Here is a 15,904-nt window from a genome sequence, read left to right as displayed (position 1 = left end):
GAGGGGAAGGCGCCAGCCACGAGAACAGGATCCTGACAGCCCCGTGAAGGAAAGGGTGGCCCGCAGCCAATCACGCAGCAGAGGGCTTCGGACTTCTCAAGGGCTCTTACACAAAGGTCTTGCTGTGTCCTTCTGCGTTCTGAAAGGGACTTTCTCATCAGCTTTCCCCATTTTTATCAAGTTTACTCCAACAAAGGAATGCTCCCACCACAGAACAGGTGAGTGTATATAGCTCAGATTTGGTTATACTGTGAGTCAAGATCATGCCTACTGCCCCCAGAAAGAGGACCAGGCAAACTTAATAGCTGTGGGACCCTGAAGAAACCATTTCATGTCTTGGAGCTGCAGTCTCCACACCTGTGAAATGAGAAAACTACAGTAATTCCTCCCTGACAAGAGCAGCTGTGAAATGCCTGCTTCTCTAGAAGACAGCACGCTTATTTGCCCTATACTGTTCATGGTCTGGGAAACCCTTTCTCGAAGTGCAGGAGTAAGGCTGTGGACCCTCTTCAGCTTCCAGTGGAGCACTCTTGTTCATGACAAGGCCAGCGTTCGTCATGATCACACATTTCTACAGCACTTTACAGTTTGTAATAGCTGCCCAGTGATGTTGTGATCGACCTTAGCCATTCTCCCCAGACTTTGCAGTCCTAATTCTGCACACCATGAAAAAAACTCCTGCTCACCCTCCAGTTATGGAGGCCAAGGGCATCTAGGAGGAAAAATCCAATGATTTTTATGCAAGGAACACTGTTTCTGTGCCTGCTCTGTGCAAGCCCTTATGGTCTTTTTACAAGGGACGGTTTACAGGTAGATGGCACAAATCAACATTTTGCCAAGGACGTTTTTCAAACTGCTTAGAAATTTGCAGATTTCATTTTTTCCCCTTTTCTGGAAATCAGGACTTTTGGCCTCAAGTCCTGAAGGGTCTTTCTTGTCTTTTTAAGGATGACCTTTTTATCAGTGAGAGTGATTTTCTCTCCCCTCCATCCACATGCATATGCATAGTTAAGCCAAACAAATTCTTGCCTTGGTTGTATCCAAAGAACAGACATCATACATGGCATTCTGACTCCATCACTCTTTATCAGGAGACAGTCAGTTAACTGGCATTTATGAAGGGCCTACTATGTGCAGGGGACACAAAGAAGGGCAGACCCAGGGCCTGCTTCCCAGGAGCACCATGCCTGTGGCCTGTTGTGAACAAGATCTCCTCAGGCTAAGAGGACAAGTCTTAGAGGGAAAGGCTTCTGGCAGAGGGTAGGACCATGGCTGAGCTGGAGATGATGTCATGTTGTACCTGCTTCTTTGGTTCTTTCCCTCAATATTCTCCCCTTTGCCTTCCTCCCTGGATTCATCAGGAGACGTTCTGAGGGCCAACGGGGAGAATGAAGGGCCGTCTAGGAAAAAAGCCCAGCTTAGGGTCAGCCAGCCTGCCTGCAAGGAGATTTCTCCTGATGTCTCCAATGGCTAGCACTCTCCCACATGAAATGAGCCTTTGTCTTTACTTATATTGTACATGTCAATCTGCGGGCATGTTTCAAGTCAAGTTAAGTGAACAAGCATCAGTTAAGAGTTGGATCTGACCTCAGGCTGTCCTAACTCCAGGCTCAGTGCTCCTGACCCTGTCCCCATGGCCACTAGCTACCCTTACTCCTGGCTGTTTCAAATGATTCCATCCCTCTGGCAGAGAAACAACAGACAGATCCACACCACTTGGCACTTCCTATTGACTGGAGGAGGAGACCAGAGGCCAAGGTCTCTGTGGGGCAGGCACCTCAGGCCAACCACATCCCGAGGCCTTTACTTCTCTCCCTCATTTACTCTTTATTCTCTTCAGCTTGAGTCTGGAATCTTCTGTCTCTTCCATAGTTAGGTCCTTCAGACTTGGAATGCAATTTCGGTCAAGGAAGTGAAGTCAATACAGACCTGTGATCTGACTGGGGTAGAGAGCTCCTATTGAATAAATGCCCTCGACCAGTGCAGCCTGCACCTCTCCCACACTGTGAGGCCTTAGAGAGTTGGTGGAGGTGATGGGACAAAGCATGGAAGGCTGGACCTAAAGCCAGGTCCCAAGCTAGCTCTCTAGAACACATCAGCATCAGCAGTCTTGAGAAGAAGGAACTTTGGACAACAAACATTGTTGGAGAGATGTGTTCAGAGTTCCATCTTGTCAACAACACTCCCCTTCTCCGTCTCTCCTGGGCTCCTCAAGTCACTGGCAGCAGAGGTTGCTACACACTCCAGCAAGGACAAAGGTCCCACTGGGTGGGTTGGTGATGAGTGACTGGGAATGGATGGATGAGGAGATGCCTGCAAGGGTGCTCCTGAGCCCAACATTTGTCTGAAGCAGACACAGTGGAGGAATATTAATCTCCCCAGCTTTACGAGCACTGCAGAGACAGCCTCCCAACCGGCAGGGGTGTCAGAGGCTGGTCAACCTGGACAAGACCTCTGCTCCTTCCCCCTTCCTGCTGCCTCTAGGGAGGGAGAGCCCCCTAGAGCACAGCCCCTTCTGTGAGGCTTTTCCTAATATCAAAACTCTGGCCAAACCCTAAGGATGACCTTCATAACCCAAAATGTCTCTCTCTGGAGGACAGGATTGGGTATCCACTCCTCCAGAAGAGCCCACAGCTGTTACTTGGCTAAGGAACTGACTCTGTCTTCCTTCCATCTGAATTATGTAAGAGAGATTTCTGAGTCCCCAACACGGTGACAATTAAAAATCGTGGGGCTTCTAAAACAAAATCACTTTTTCCTTGCTTAAAACAATTGTACTCCAAGGCAATCACAATGTCTTCTTGGCCACGTCAGAATCCAACTGAGACGCGCCCTCACCTCCAGCCAAGAGAAATCAGCTGCCAGCTTCTGGAAGGACATGTTTTCCTGGGAATTTGCCCATTTTGGGGTCAGGTTCTTCAGGACAAAAACAGAAGTTTCCTTTCCAATTGAGCCTGCTCCTGAGGAGGTCATCTCTGTCATTCTGCAGAAAAACTCCTTACAGGGCAGTAAGAAATAAGAATGCCAAAACAGCAGTGTTATTTCCTAAGACAAAAACATTTTCTTTTGGCCTTCACTGCCAACAGCAACCTTGGAAGTTCTGCTCAAGTGAGTGAGCACTGGAGGCAGATTGGGCTGAGATGGCCAGGGAGGGCAGGACCAGCAGGGGCTGGGACAGCATCTCTGGGGTGTTTCTGGATCTAGTTCAGTATCCACACACTGGGCTCAAGCAAGTAGGTTTGATCTGGGGACACCAACAGCAACCACAAATCTGCTTCTTATGTAGAATCACCCCGATGGTCATTTTGCTGCCTGGAGTGCAAAGGCTAGCCCCAGCAGCCAGGGTTTCTGGGCAAGTTGATGCAGCAGCATTACGTTCAGGGTGAAGGTTGGATGCTTTCCTAAGGTTAAGGCTTAGATTCCATGAATGCCACTGGAGACAGAGAAAAGAAGTTCCTCCTTTTTTCTCGAATATCCCTCCAGAAGGATGCCTGCTGAGGAAGGACAAGGCACTCACTGGGGAGTGCAGAGGGGGGAAATGTTGGCAAACAGATGTGTGTGACTCCAGGGCAGGCCTTCTTCTGTGCAGCATCCCATCATGTTTTGCTCAGTCTTCCCTTTGCTGTCCAGTTGTCTTTTAGCTGTGTCAGACTCTCTGTGACCTTATTTGGGGTGTTCTTGGCAAGGATCCTGGAGGGTTTGCCATTTCCTTCTCTAGCTCATTTTATAGAGGAGGAAACTGAGGCAAACAGGGTGAAGTCACTTGCCCAGGGTCAGTCTGAGGCTGGATTTGAACTTAGGAAGATGAGTCTTCCTGACTCCAGGCCCAGCCCTCTGTGCACTATGGCACCCCCAGATGCCCCTTCAGCCTTCTTGGGGGACTCTGTTTTTGGTGACCATGTGTGGGATGGGTCATGCAGGAGGAAGGGTTCCAGGTCACCCTGGCCAGCTGGTTCAAGGTCTCCATGTCCCCCACTACCATTAGAAGTTTTAAGGTACCACTTGATGCTGGGTGAATGATGTCAGTGGTGAGACACATTCACAAGTTTAGTGAAAAAGACGTTGTCAGAAATCAGAGGAATGAAAACCTTATTTGTTAAGAAGCCCAAGTATAGACGTTTCTAAACTAGCACAACTCCTGTGGCCCCCAGAGGGCCAGACTCTGAAGACCCCAGTCAGAGGGAGAGGTCAGTTCATGCCCAAGCTGGCCTCTGTTATCAGGAGAAGTGGAGTGGGGAAGCATACCCTGCCCCACAAGGGGCTGTTCTGGCTGTGCTCATGGCAGCTGGGGTCCACATGAGCCCACAGGGGGAGAAGCAAGATGGAGGTCAGTGGAAAAGTCAGAGATGACAGAATCCACGGGGGCTGATGAGACCCCTAAGAGAAGAGGGGCTACAGAGGGAGGAGAGGGTCCAGGACAAGACCTTGAGGGACATCTGGGATCAGAGGGTATGGTCTGGAGGAGAACCCAGAGTGACCAGCCACCTCCAAGGCTGCGGAGAGAAGGACACAGATTGAGAAAGTCACCAGACCTGGCTGCTAAGAGATCACCAGTCACTGTGGAGAGGGCAGAGTTGGTGGACCAGTGGGGTCAGAAGCCAGACCGTAGGGTTAAGAAGAGAATGAGGGGACAAGGGGGCCACATTGACTGAGGATGGGCTCAAGCTTAGCCATGAACGGGAGGAGAGAGGGGATGATGTCACATATGTGGACAAGATCCCGACCCGCCTCGAGCCTGGGCTCGAAGCCCTTCAGGGACAGGGAGCTCACTACCTCCCCTCCCTTGCGGGCCCATTCCATTTCAAGGTGGACAGCTCAGATTGTGAGGAATGGCAGAAAGCAGTTTCTGCAGATTGTGTGGAATATTTCCTCGGTTGCTACCTTTGAGCTGAGGTGGTTGTTTTTTCCTCCCGGAAATTAAAACCTAGAAAAAGCCTATAAGAAAAGTCTGCTTTTCTTTAGAAAATAACCTTTTCACCAAGCTACCCCAGGAAGTGCCAGCGACCAGCAGTGAGGGTGCAGGAAGCCCCCACACCAGTCAGTGTTTCATATCCTGTTCAACTCTGTGGGGCGGGTTCACAGTAACACCTACCCCCAGCCTCTGACCAGGTTCACACGACCCAAGGCCCACCCACCCCAATCCCTCCAATGAGGCTCTCTGTTCTCATCCCATCCCTGATGTAGACACCCACCCGCCATATCGGCTGTCTGGCCCCCTTCCATCGCTCTCTTTTCTGAACGTGGCAGTCTGGCCAAGCTGACCTTCTCACTCTTCCCCATCCGAGGCCCTCCTTCTCCCACCTGCAGGCCTTTGTACATGTTGTCCCCGGAGCTGCCCGCACACCTTCTTCACCTCATGGAATTCTACTCACACACCGCCTTCGTTCTGGGTGACCCCCTTGTCTCCAAGCTGTTAGTGTCCTTCCCTGTCTGGGCTGGTGCTTAGGCTTTGTATGCTGACACCCGGACATTCTGTCTACACTGATGACCCCTGGAGGGGATGGAGGGTTTTATCTGGTGTTCGAATGCCTGGAATTCAGCAGGTACTTAATAGGGGCTCCCTGCTGATCAGAGGTGTCTATTGCCCCTGGGGAAAGCGTAAGTTCCCTGAGGGCAGGCCTGGCTCCTGGCTTCTACTTGGTGTGTCCTAAGGTTGAGGTCTCCATCCCTTCGGGGCCACTGCCAAGCCATGAGGCCACATACTGAGTGCTGGCTGCGAGGGATGGGCCCAGACACTTTCACTGGTGACAGTGTGCTCAGTGAGGAGGTGTTGCTGTCAAGGCAGGCTGCTGGGACTTACCATCCTAAGGAGCAGCCTAGAGCCTGAAGAGGTATGTGGGGGGGGGCAGGGTGTCACACAGCCAGGATGTGCCAGGCTGGGCTGCGGCTCAGGCCCTCCTGACTCTACCCAGGCTGCCCTTCACTGCCCTGGGGAGAGGGGGCTGGGGGGCAGTGCTCTTGGTGGATTCCCAGGTACCCTGTCTGGGAGGGGATTTAAGTGAGGAAGGAGTGTGTGGTGGGTGGATGGGGTGTTTTAGGGCTGACCTCTATGTGCTCCCATCTGTCCCTCATCACCCAGTGCTCTCCAACACACACACACACACACACACACAGTGTAAAAAAAACAAACCAAACCTTTATAATCTACTCACCAATGCAGCTCATGTTGAATGAATTTATTACATATCGAGAAGTGATTTCATGGTCCATTTTTAGCCTCTGGAGAATCAGACTGGACAAGACGGAAAAGGCTTTTGTTGGCAACAGGCTAACTATGATGCAGATGGGCACGTAAAGGGCATAGCGCAGCCAGCAGAGAAGAGGAGTTGCCACGTGGCCATTTGGCGTTTTAGCGATTCTTTCTATTGTTGGAAACAGCAAGAGGGAGCGGAGAACCTAGGACCAGAGAAGAGGGCACCATGAGCGGCACGTCCCAGCTCGCCCCTGCACACTGAGAATGGCAACGGCAAGCAGTTTCCTGGAAGCCGGACAACCATCATTTCTATTTGGCTTTGAGATACCAGAGAGAGAAATCTGGTTCCGTGCCCATTCCCCCTCACCCCCTTGGAGGCCACCTCTCCTTCCTGGGCTCAGGGTATGGCTGGGCCGTTATTTTGGGGGAGGGGACGGCCCCTCCAGGCCTTCCTGGTGAATGCACATGGTAGATGATCCAATTCTGAAACTTCTGAGCTGAACACGATACTAAAGATGGAGCATCAGCTTCCACAGGGCAGATCCAGCCGGGCATCTCCAGACGTCTGAAATGGAGACTGGGTTATTAATGAAGCGATCACAAAGGGGAGTGATCGATGACGGTGCCACCAGAGGGCAGCACACCAAAAAAGAGGCCTTTTCCTGCTCAGCCGGGCTCTCTGCGACAGCTTTCCCCAAAGTCTTCCCTTGAAAAAGGGATTCCATTCACTAGCGTCCACCAGGAAACATCCTGGGATAAAATGAAAAAATGGTGGAAAATGGGAGGCTGGATGAAAGCAAGGGGATGATGGGGATGTACAGGGGGACCGGGCTCTCCCAACGTGGGAAAACAAGCTCGGCGAGCTTGGCATCATGAAATACTCGCCGCTCCAACCCCTCCCAACGACACACACCCATTCTCTTTCCTAAAGCTTTCACCCCCCCCCCCCCCCGCCCCACCCAGCGGATCCCCTCATCCACTCTCTATGAGCAAGCCACCATCTGAGGCCAGACCCTCCCTGCCCCCTGCCTATACCCCTGCAGCAGCTTCCCATGGACTCCTGGGGTCCTCCTCTGCTGCAGCCATCTCCCTCTCACTCCTAACCCACAGCCTGCTGCTTAATGAAGAACCTCTGGGCCCCTCTGGCTGGCCTTTCTGGCTTCACACAGAAGACGCTGCTGGAGCCATTTCCTACAGTCCCATCTGGACTGCTTGCTGCTCTCCCTGGCTGTAAGCTTTGAGAAACCTCATTCCTGTGCATTTTTGGTATGAGTAACACTATGCCCCCATAACTGTCCTCTCCACCTGACACACAGCACAGCCCACACATGGGCTAGGGTGTGGTCTCATTCCCTCAGGGCCCCTCCAGGCCAGTGCCTGTCCACCAGCTCCAGCCTCTCCTTCACGATGCAGAAGTCACTGGATAAACTGCTTTCCCAGGTCTGCCAGGGGCCAAACAATTGAATGACAAGATCCTTTTCTTCATTCAGTACAGACAACTAATTCCTAGGTTAAAGACGTGCTCTTTGGAACACACTGTGGCGGAAACTAAGCCGGTATCAGCATTTCACGCCAAAAGCCACCATCAGTTCCGCATGGACATGTGACCTGGCCGTTAACACAGAAGTCAAAAGAGAACAGAGAAGAATCCCTTCACAGTGACGGAAGCGGGAGGAGTCAGTCCGACAGTGGACGGAGAGGATCACGTGGGTCATGACTACATGAACATGACAGACACTGGCCTGGTCAATGCAGGTGAAACGAGAAGGGGAGGAAACAAGCATGTAAGATCTGCTCCATGCCAGCCGGGCAGCAAGCTGGGAGCTCAACAAGCATCGTCTCATCTTACCCTCACAATAACCCTACGAGGTGGTGCTATTATTGTACCCATTTTATAGTCAAGGAAACTGAGGCAGAGGGTAAGTGACTTTTCGAGATCATACAGCTACATACATACATCTGTCTGAGACGAGATCTGACTCCAGGCCCAGAACTCGACCCTGCACTGCCAGCTGCTTTCATCGACTTTTCTCAATCAACTAAGAGATAATCTGTGGAGCAAACTTCAGCAGAGGGTTGCTGTGAGAAAGAGCCATTTCCCAGTCCATGAAGGTCGGGATGCGAACTGGCCAGGGTTCTCCAAAGAAGGCCACCTGTCAACAACACATGGCCAAATACCCTAAATCCTCCAGATTCAGACAGGCTGAGCTCCTGACTCATGCCCACCAGACTGCAAAGTGGGGGCCAGGTGGACAGAAGCACTGCTGCTGCAGCTCCAAAGTCATCCAGCATGTTCGTAAGGAATCTGGAATTAGGCCAGGCAAGGGGCAAGCATCTATTAAATGCTTACTGTTTTAGACACTGTCCTGGGCTTTGGAGATAGGAAGGGAGCTGAAAACAGCCCTTGCCCTCAGAGGGCTCACAGTCTAGTGACCCGTAGCACCCGTGCGGGCACACACACAGTCACTAGACAGTGATCCGACCCCTTCTTCATCCATCGCTGTCACCATGGGGCAGTGACCCCCAGAGGTAGCAAAGAAGGACCCCAGCATCCCTCAGTCTCCTCCCACCTCTCGCCCGAGCTCCTGTCCTCATTGATACCTCCTCTCCTTCGAGTCTCAGTCCCACCTCCAGCCCAAAGGCTTCCTCAGGCCTCCTCCCCAAGGCGGCCCTGGCTGATCCTGCGGGGAACTTACCCATCTGACGGCGAGCTCCCTGAGGGCAGGGACTGTCCTGCTTTCTCGGTATCCCCAGCACACAGCATGGCTTCCCAAGTACCAATATATGCAAACATATTTATAAATCAATATTTAATACAGCAAAGTGCTTTAGTCAGAGGGAAAGCTAGGCCACTGGGGAATGGCCAAAAAACTGTGGTCCCCTATGTAGTGGAACATATCTGTGCCTTGGGTTTATCAAACACGATGATACTTCACTGACCCGTTTCTGTGTCTTAGACAACAAAGATGTTCTACTGGTCAGTTCTGGCGTCCCCAGTACTACTGAGTCTTGATGATTACGGCTCTGGGGTATAATCGGAGATCTGCCTCCTACTTTCATTATGCACCCCCCAACCCCCCCAACCCCTTTCCTGGTTTTCATTATTTTCCTGGAGATTTTTGACCTTCTGTTCCTCCACAGGCATTTTGTTACTCTTTTTTCAAGCTCTCTGAATGACCTGTTCAGCAGTTTGGTATGGCACTCAATTCTTAAATTAGTTTAGGAAATACTGTCTCTTTTTATCATATTGGCATATTAACCATGCACAATTAACATCTCTCTGATGATGAAGCCTGCCTTTATTTCTGTAAAGAACGCAGAGTGGCCACGTGCATAGAATTCCTGCGTGTGCCTTGGGAAATGGCCCGTCAGACATTCTTCCCACTCTGTCATTACGTCAAAAGGAATGTGCTTTTCTGTCTCCTCCTTAGCTTTTGTTCATCACATATGGAAAGCTTAATTTGTGTGGCTGCCTGTAAAATTTCCTACTTTGTTGAAGGGAGCTGTTTTGATTACTTTTTTAACGCAATCTTTTGGTTCCTTTCTCGAAGTTATTATATCATCTCCAAGAAGGAATAATCTTGTTTCCTCTTTTCCCAGGCCTGTTCCCTCAATTTCATTTTATCTTATTGCTACAGCTACTGTTTCTAGATTGAAATCAAATTACAGTGGTGACAACAGAATCCTTCTTTCACCCCTGATCTTACTGGAAAGGCCATGAGTGTTTCTTTATTACAAATAACAACAATTTGGGGTCTTAAGGGCACACTATTTACCATATTATGGGAGTTTCTTTATTCCTATACTTTTTTTTCTTTTTCAAATGCTTTATTAACTTCTGATTTACGTAATTCATTTCTTCCAGATTTTGAGTTACAAATTTTCTCCCTGTTTTTCCCCTACCTACCGCCCCAAAATTGCAGTCCCACAGGATATCCCCTCCTCTAATCTGCTCTCTCCCATATTTTCTCCCATACCCTTTTGACTTTTCCAGTAGGGAATAGTGGATCTCTATGCCCCAGTGCCTGTATATCTTATTTCCCAATTACATGTAAAATAGTATTAATAATAGTATATATGTATATATATACATATATATATTTTAAACATTTGATTTTAAAACTTTGAATTCCAGATTCATTCCCTTCCTTCCTTGTTACCCACCCTTACTGGGAAGAAAAGCAATTCAGTATAGGTTGTACATGTGTAGCTAATGCAAAACATTAACAGAGTAGATATATTGTAAAAGGCTGACTATATTTCCCTCCCTCCTATCCCACCTTCCACTTGTTCTATTCTCTACTTTGATCCTGTATCTTTTCAAAAGTGGGTGCTTCCAACTTCCCCCCCCCAGCCTGCCCTCCCTTCCATCATCCCCCCTCTCATCCCCTTCCCCCCTACTCTCCTATAGGGTGAAATACCCTGTTTAGTGTGTATTTCATTACCTCCCTGAGCCATATTCAATGAGAATAAGGTTGACCCATTCCCTTTCGCCTTCCTATTCTTCCCCTCCATTGTAACCATTTTCTTTTGCCTCTTCTATATGAGATAGTTCACCCCATTCTGTCTCTCCCCATCTCCTCTCATTATATTCCTCTCTCAACTCTTAATTTCACCTTTTAAGTATCATCCCTTCCTATTAAATTGGTCCTGTGCCCTTTATCTATGTATACCTGTAAACATATATACACATTCACATATGTATTCATATGCCCATATACCTCATATATAGGCATATATATTTCTATTCCCTTCAACTATTTTCATACTGAGAAAAGTTTCACCAATTACAATTATTGTTTTTTCCATGTAGGAATGTTAATAGTTCAACTTTGATAAGTTCCTTATGATTTCTTTTCCCTGTTTACCACGCTTCCCTTGGTTCTTGTATCTGAATGTCAAATTTTCTATTCAACTGTTTTTTTTCATCAAGAATGCTTGAAAGTGCTCTATTCCACTGAATGACCATATTTTCCCCTGAAACATGATACTCAGTTTTGATAGGTAGGTGATTCTTGGTTTTAATACCAGCTCCTTTGACCTCTGGAATATCACATTCCAAGCCCTTCGATTCCTCAGTGTAGAAAATGCCAGATCCTGACTTATCCTGATTGTGTTTCCACAATATTCAAATTGTTTCTTCCTGGCTGCTTGTAATATTCTCTCCTTAATCTGGGAATTCTGGAACCTGGCTATAATATTCCTAGGAGTTTTCTTTTTGGGATCTTTTTCAGGAGGTGATTGGTGCCCTCTGGTTCTAAAACATCAGGGCAGTTTTCCTTGAGGATTTCTTGGAGGATGCTTTCTAGGTTCTTTCTTTGATCATGGCTTTCAGGTAGTCCAATAATTTTTAAATTATCTTTCCTGGATCTATTTTCCAGGTCAGTGGTTTTTCCCATGAGGTATTTCACATTGCCTTCTATTTTTTCATTTGTTTGGATCTGTTTAACAGCATCTTGGTTTCTCATAAAGTCATTAGCTTCCATTTGCTCCAATCTAATTCTGAAGCAATTATTCTCTTCAGTGAGTTTTTGGGATTCTTTTTCCATCTGGCAAATTCGGCTTTTTAAGGCATTCTTCTCATTGCCTTTGTGAGCCTCTTTTGCCATTTGAGTTAGTCTATTTTTTAAAGTGTTATTTTCCTCAGTCAGGCTGTTGACTCTCATTTTGTAATTTTCTTGCATCATTCTCATTTCTCTTCCCAATTTTTCCTCCACTTCTCTTATCTGCTTCTTAAGGTTCTCTATGGCCTGTAACCAGCTCGTATTTTCCTTTGAAGCTTTTGGTGCAGGAGTTCTGACTTCACTGTCTTCCTCCTGTTCCATGCTTTGATCCTTTTTGTCCCCAAAACAGGAGTCTAATGTTGGGTTCTTCTGTTTGCTTTGTTTCCTTTGCTTGGTCATGTTGCCACTCAATTACTTGACTTTTGGGTTTTTTGCCACAATAGGACTCTGCTACCAGACAGGGGAGCTTTGTAGCAAACGCTGGGGTTTTCTTATCTGCCGGAGGTATTAGTTGGGTGCCCTCTCTGAAGCCTCCACAGGCTCTGGCAAGCTGGACACATACCCCGGGACCTCTACCCTAGACTGCAATCCAGATCCAAGCAGGTTAAAGCAAGATTGATTACCCCTCAGACTGGTTACTTGGTCTCCCTACACTCTGCAGGCCAAGAGCTGAAGCTGCCATGTGGGGGTGGCGGAATAGACTAGGCTCCTCAGAGGCCCTGGGGAAAAAGCAGGCTCTCCCAACTACTGGGTCCCAAAGTCCAGACTTCACTGCCCTCTCACTTTGTCCTTAGCATCTATGTGTTGATAATTCTGGAAACGGCTACAGCTGCTGGTGATGTGGAGTCCCTCCAGCTGGCAGTGGCTGGTCAGGCCCTCCCTGGGGTTAAAACTTCGTAGTGGAGTTGGGCTCGGCTCTTAGAGCGCTGAGCTGGCTAATTCCTGCCAGCCTTCTAGGCTATCCTCAGCAGGAAGTTACTTTCCCTGTGTCATTTTGTGGGTTTGCAGCTCCAGAGTTTGTTCAGAGTCCCCTTTTACATGAATTAGGGAAGGTGGAAGCTGGAGCTGCTGGGAGGACCTGCTTCTACTCCTCCATCTTGATTCTGTCCCCCCTATACTTTTTTTTTAAACAAAAAGGAATATTGTATTTTACCAAAGGCTTTAAAAAACTATTGATTTATTGTTAATCAATGGATTTTTAAAAAATAAATTAAAGCTTTCTAGTAATGGACTAGATGGAGAATAGGAGGTAAGGGAAGGGAATTAGTACTTGTATAGCACTTACTGCATGCCAGACACTGTTCAGCACTTAAGAAAGTCAGTTAATAAATATTCATTAAGCCAGGTACTGGAAGGAACACCACACAAACAAGAATAGACCAAATAGAAACGAATGTCTCTAGGAGACAGGAAAAACTATTACAAAAATCAAGATGGAAAAGAAAACAGAAGAAAATGTAAGATACCAGATATAAAAACAAACAACAAGAAAAAAGGGGTGATAACTGTGGACTCCTAGAAAACCATAATTGAAAAAAAAAGTTCAAACACTATACTTCAAGAAATCCTAACTGACTTATCCTAGTGGGTAAAGATAAAAAGAACCTGCCAATTGTTTCCCACAAGGGAGCCCACAGGAGCATCTGCAGAAGGGTCAGAGCCAAAGGGCTGGAGCACCCAGAGAGAGGCTGTTTAAAAAGAAGTATCAAGGAACCAAAGACTCAGCAGTTTGTAACAAACATGGGCGGTGATCTTGGAATACAGTATTCTGAAAGCTAAAATATAGAAGTTTACAATAAGGAAGTGGAGTATAATCCTGGGAGAGAGGCAGCTGCGGGGAGGGGTGTTGCAGTGGGCTTAGAATCAGAAAGATTCATCTTCCTGGGTTCCAATCTGGCCTCAGACCCTTATTAGCTGTGTGATCCTGTACAAGTCACTTAACCCCTGTTTACCTCAATTCCACCAACTGTAAAATGAGTTGGAGAAGGAAGTGGAAAACTATTCTAGTACTTTTGCCAAGAAAACCCCAAATGGAGTCATGAAGATTTGGACATGAGTCAACAAAAACATCAAAAATCCTGGAAGAGGATGGGGAGGGAACAGACCTTGAGTATCTTTTGGACATTTTTTTTTGGGGGGGGAAGGTGTTAGGAGGTGCCAGAGTGTGAAGGAGTCAGGAAGACCCAACTTCCAATCTTGCCTCAGACACTGGCTCTGTGACTAAGTCAGCTGACCTCTGTCTGCCTCAGTTTCAACTGTAAAATGGGGGTCATAACAGCACCTACTCCCTGGGATTGTTGTAAGGATCAAGTAAGAGAGTGTCTGTAAAGTGCTCGGCACAATGCTTGGCACGAAGTAGGGACTATATAAATGCTACTTACCATCAGTACATAACAACAATAGCAATGATGTTTAGCTATCATCATCATTACAGTCCAGAGCTGAGTGAGAACCTCGAAACACAAACAGAAGAATCCAGGGACACCTAGAAGGGAAGGCTTATTGGAGAAGTAGGAAGGAGCAGTCCCCGCAGGGACACTATGATGTTCTATTGGGGAGAAGAAACCAGTTTCACCACAGAAGCCTCCCATCTTCAAAGAGAATACTGAGGGAGTTAAGGAAGACTGGAAGGGAAATGGAGGCATCCTGATCCAATAATCTCAGGAAAAAGGAAACTCAAGGCCCTTCACCACAAGCAGACAAATCAACCAGGAAAACATTAACAAGAGAAGAAAGTGGCCTCCAGATTAGGCATCTAGAAATAAAGACTTCAAAATGAAGGGTAAGGATCCAACAGTCGATGCACCAAGGACCCCATGGAATGTAAGGGGAGCATGGACAACAAGCTGTTCCTGAGTGGTTTAAAAGAGAAATGAGCAGAATCTATGTCCTGCAAAAACTAGGAGCAGAATAGTAGAACCTGAATTTGCCTTGACCAGTCTCAGCTAAGACACAAAGATAGAACAGATGGACTGCAAATATACAGAAGTGAAGACCATCACAAAGAGGAGCAAAGCCCAAGAAAAGGAACAGGAAATCTCCCCGTGATGGTGACACATACTGATCTTGAAGACAGGACACACTGACAGAACCCAAGGAGTGGGGGTCTCCCAGAAAAACACAACAGAGCAAAAAACCGTAGCCCCATAATGAAAGCGATAACAGAGAATGTGCCAGAACTACTGAAAAAGAAAATGGAATCCTAATCAAAAGAATTCATAGATTGCCTCCAGGAAACAACCAAAGGCTGAACACTCCAAGAAATACAGTGGTTAAGTGCAACAATTCAGAAAAACAAGTTCTTCAAGCCATCGGGAGAAAGACCTACAAATACAAGGAAAAGGACATTCAAATAATGCAAGACTATTCTGCACCCATTAGGCAATTTAAGAGGGAACAGGGAATGCAGCCCAGGGTGACCTACCCTGCAAAGCTGAGCTTGACTATTCAGGGCCAAAGATTCCCATTCAACAATAAAGAGGAACTTGAAATCAGAGCTGAAGAGATAATTTGCCTCTTGAACATCCCAAACAACAGAGGGACTGGGAAGAGGCCACAAGGAGCCAGGGGTGAAGGCAGAAATCTGGAAGAGTCACAGGGAAGAGGTGGCAGGGGCATTGTGGACAGAGCTGGGGCGCGCCCTGTCCAGGCATGGATTCTTCTTTCCTGGGACAACTTTACAATCCAGGAATCCAGGAGGGTGCATGTCAGTGGGGAGCAGAGGACACAGAGAAAAGGCAGTGAGGGTCTGGGGTCAAATCAAAGGCTAGCAATGAGGGGAAAGTGACCCCTGTGGGCCCAGAGAAAGAAGAGCCTCCAGGGGCATGGGTGAGGAAGAGGAGGAAGGACACCTTGCTTTGGAGGTTGGAGGGTGTTCCACTGGTGGATGCTTCAATGGGTAAAGGGAGATGAAGACCTTACAGTGGACAGGGCCTAGAGTTGGGGGGTGGGGGTGGGATTTGGTGCTTGAAAAGTCTACTTGTTTTAAATCCTATTTTCCTTTCTTCCAACTTCCCATCCCATTGAAAAAAGGGAAAAAGAAACAAATTCCACATAACAGACAGGCACAGCCAAGTGAAATAAATGTCCTTACTGGTTGTACCCAAGAACACCTAAAGTCCTCATCCCACAGCCTAGCTCTGCCGCCCCTGTCTGGAGGCGGCTGTAAGGGTTATGGGATTTAAAGATCTCCCATGCCCCATGGACG

General features: G+C 47.7%; 1 protein-coding gene across 2 annotated transcripts in view; it reads right to left on the bottom strand.

Annotated features, from left to right (window-relative positions):
• LDAH (lipid droplet associated hydrolase) overlaps positions 1-15,904 on the bottom strand; it is a 66,194-nt gene that overhangs the window by 12,635 nt on the left and 37,655 nt on the right. For both annotated transcript variants that reach the window (XM_069102984.1, XM_069102983.1), the window contains exon 5: positions 6,153-6,396. In XM_069102984.1, coding sequence (XP_068959085.1) covers positions 6,153-6,396 — 244 coding nt within the window. The remainder of the gene's footprint in view (positions 1-6,152; positions 6,397-15,904) is intronic.

The sequence above is a fragment of the Petaurus breviceps genome, unplaced genomic scaffold, assembly GCF_028583685.1.
Source record: "Petaurus breviceps papuanus isolate PSGF00001 unplaced genomic scaffold, PetGlider_PUasm1.0 559, whole genome shotgun sequence".
In the NCBI taxonomy this organism is placed as follows: Eukaryota; Metazoa; Chordata; class Mammalia; order Diprotodontia; family Petauridae; genus Petaurus; species Petaurus breviceps.
The sequence above is the reverse complement of the archived record's forward strand: the minus strand, read 5'-3'. Positions and strand labels throughout refer to the sequence as shown.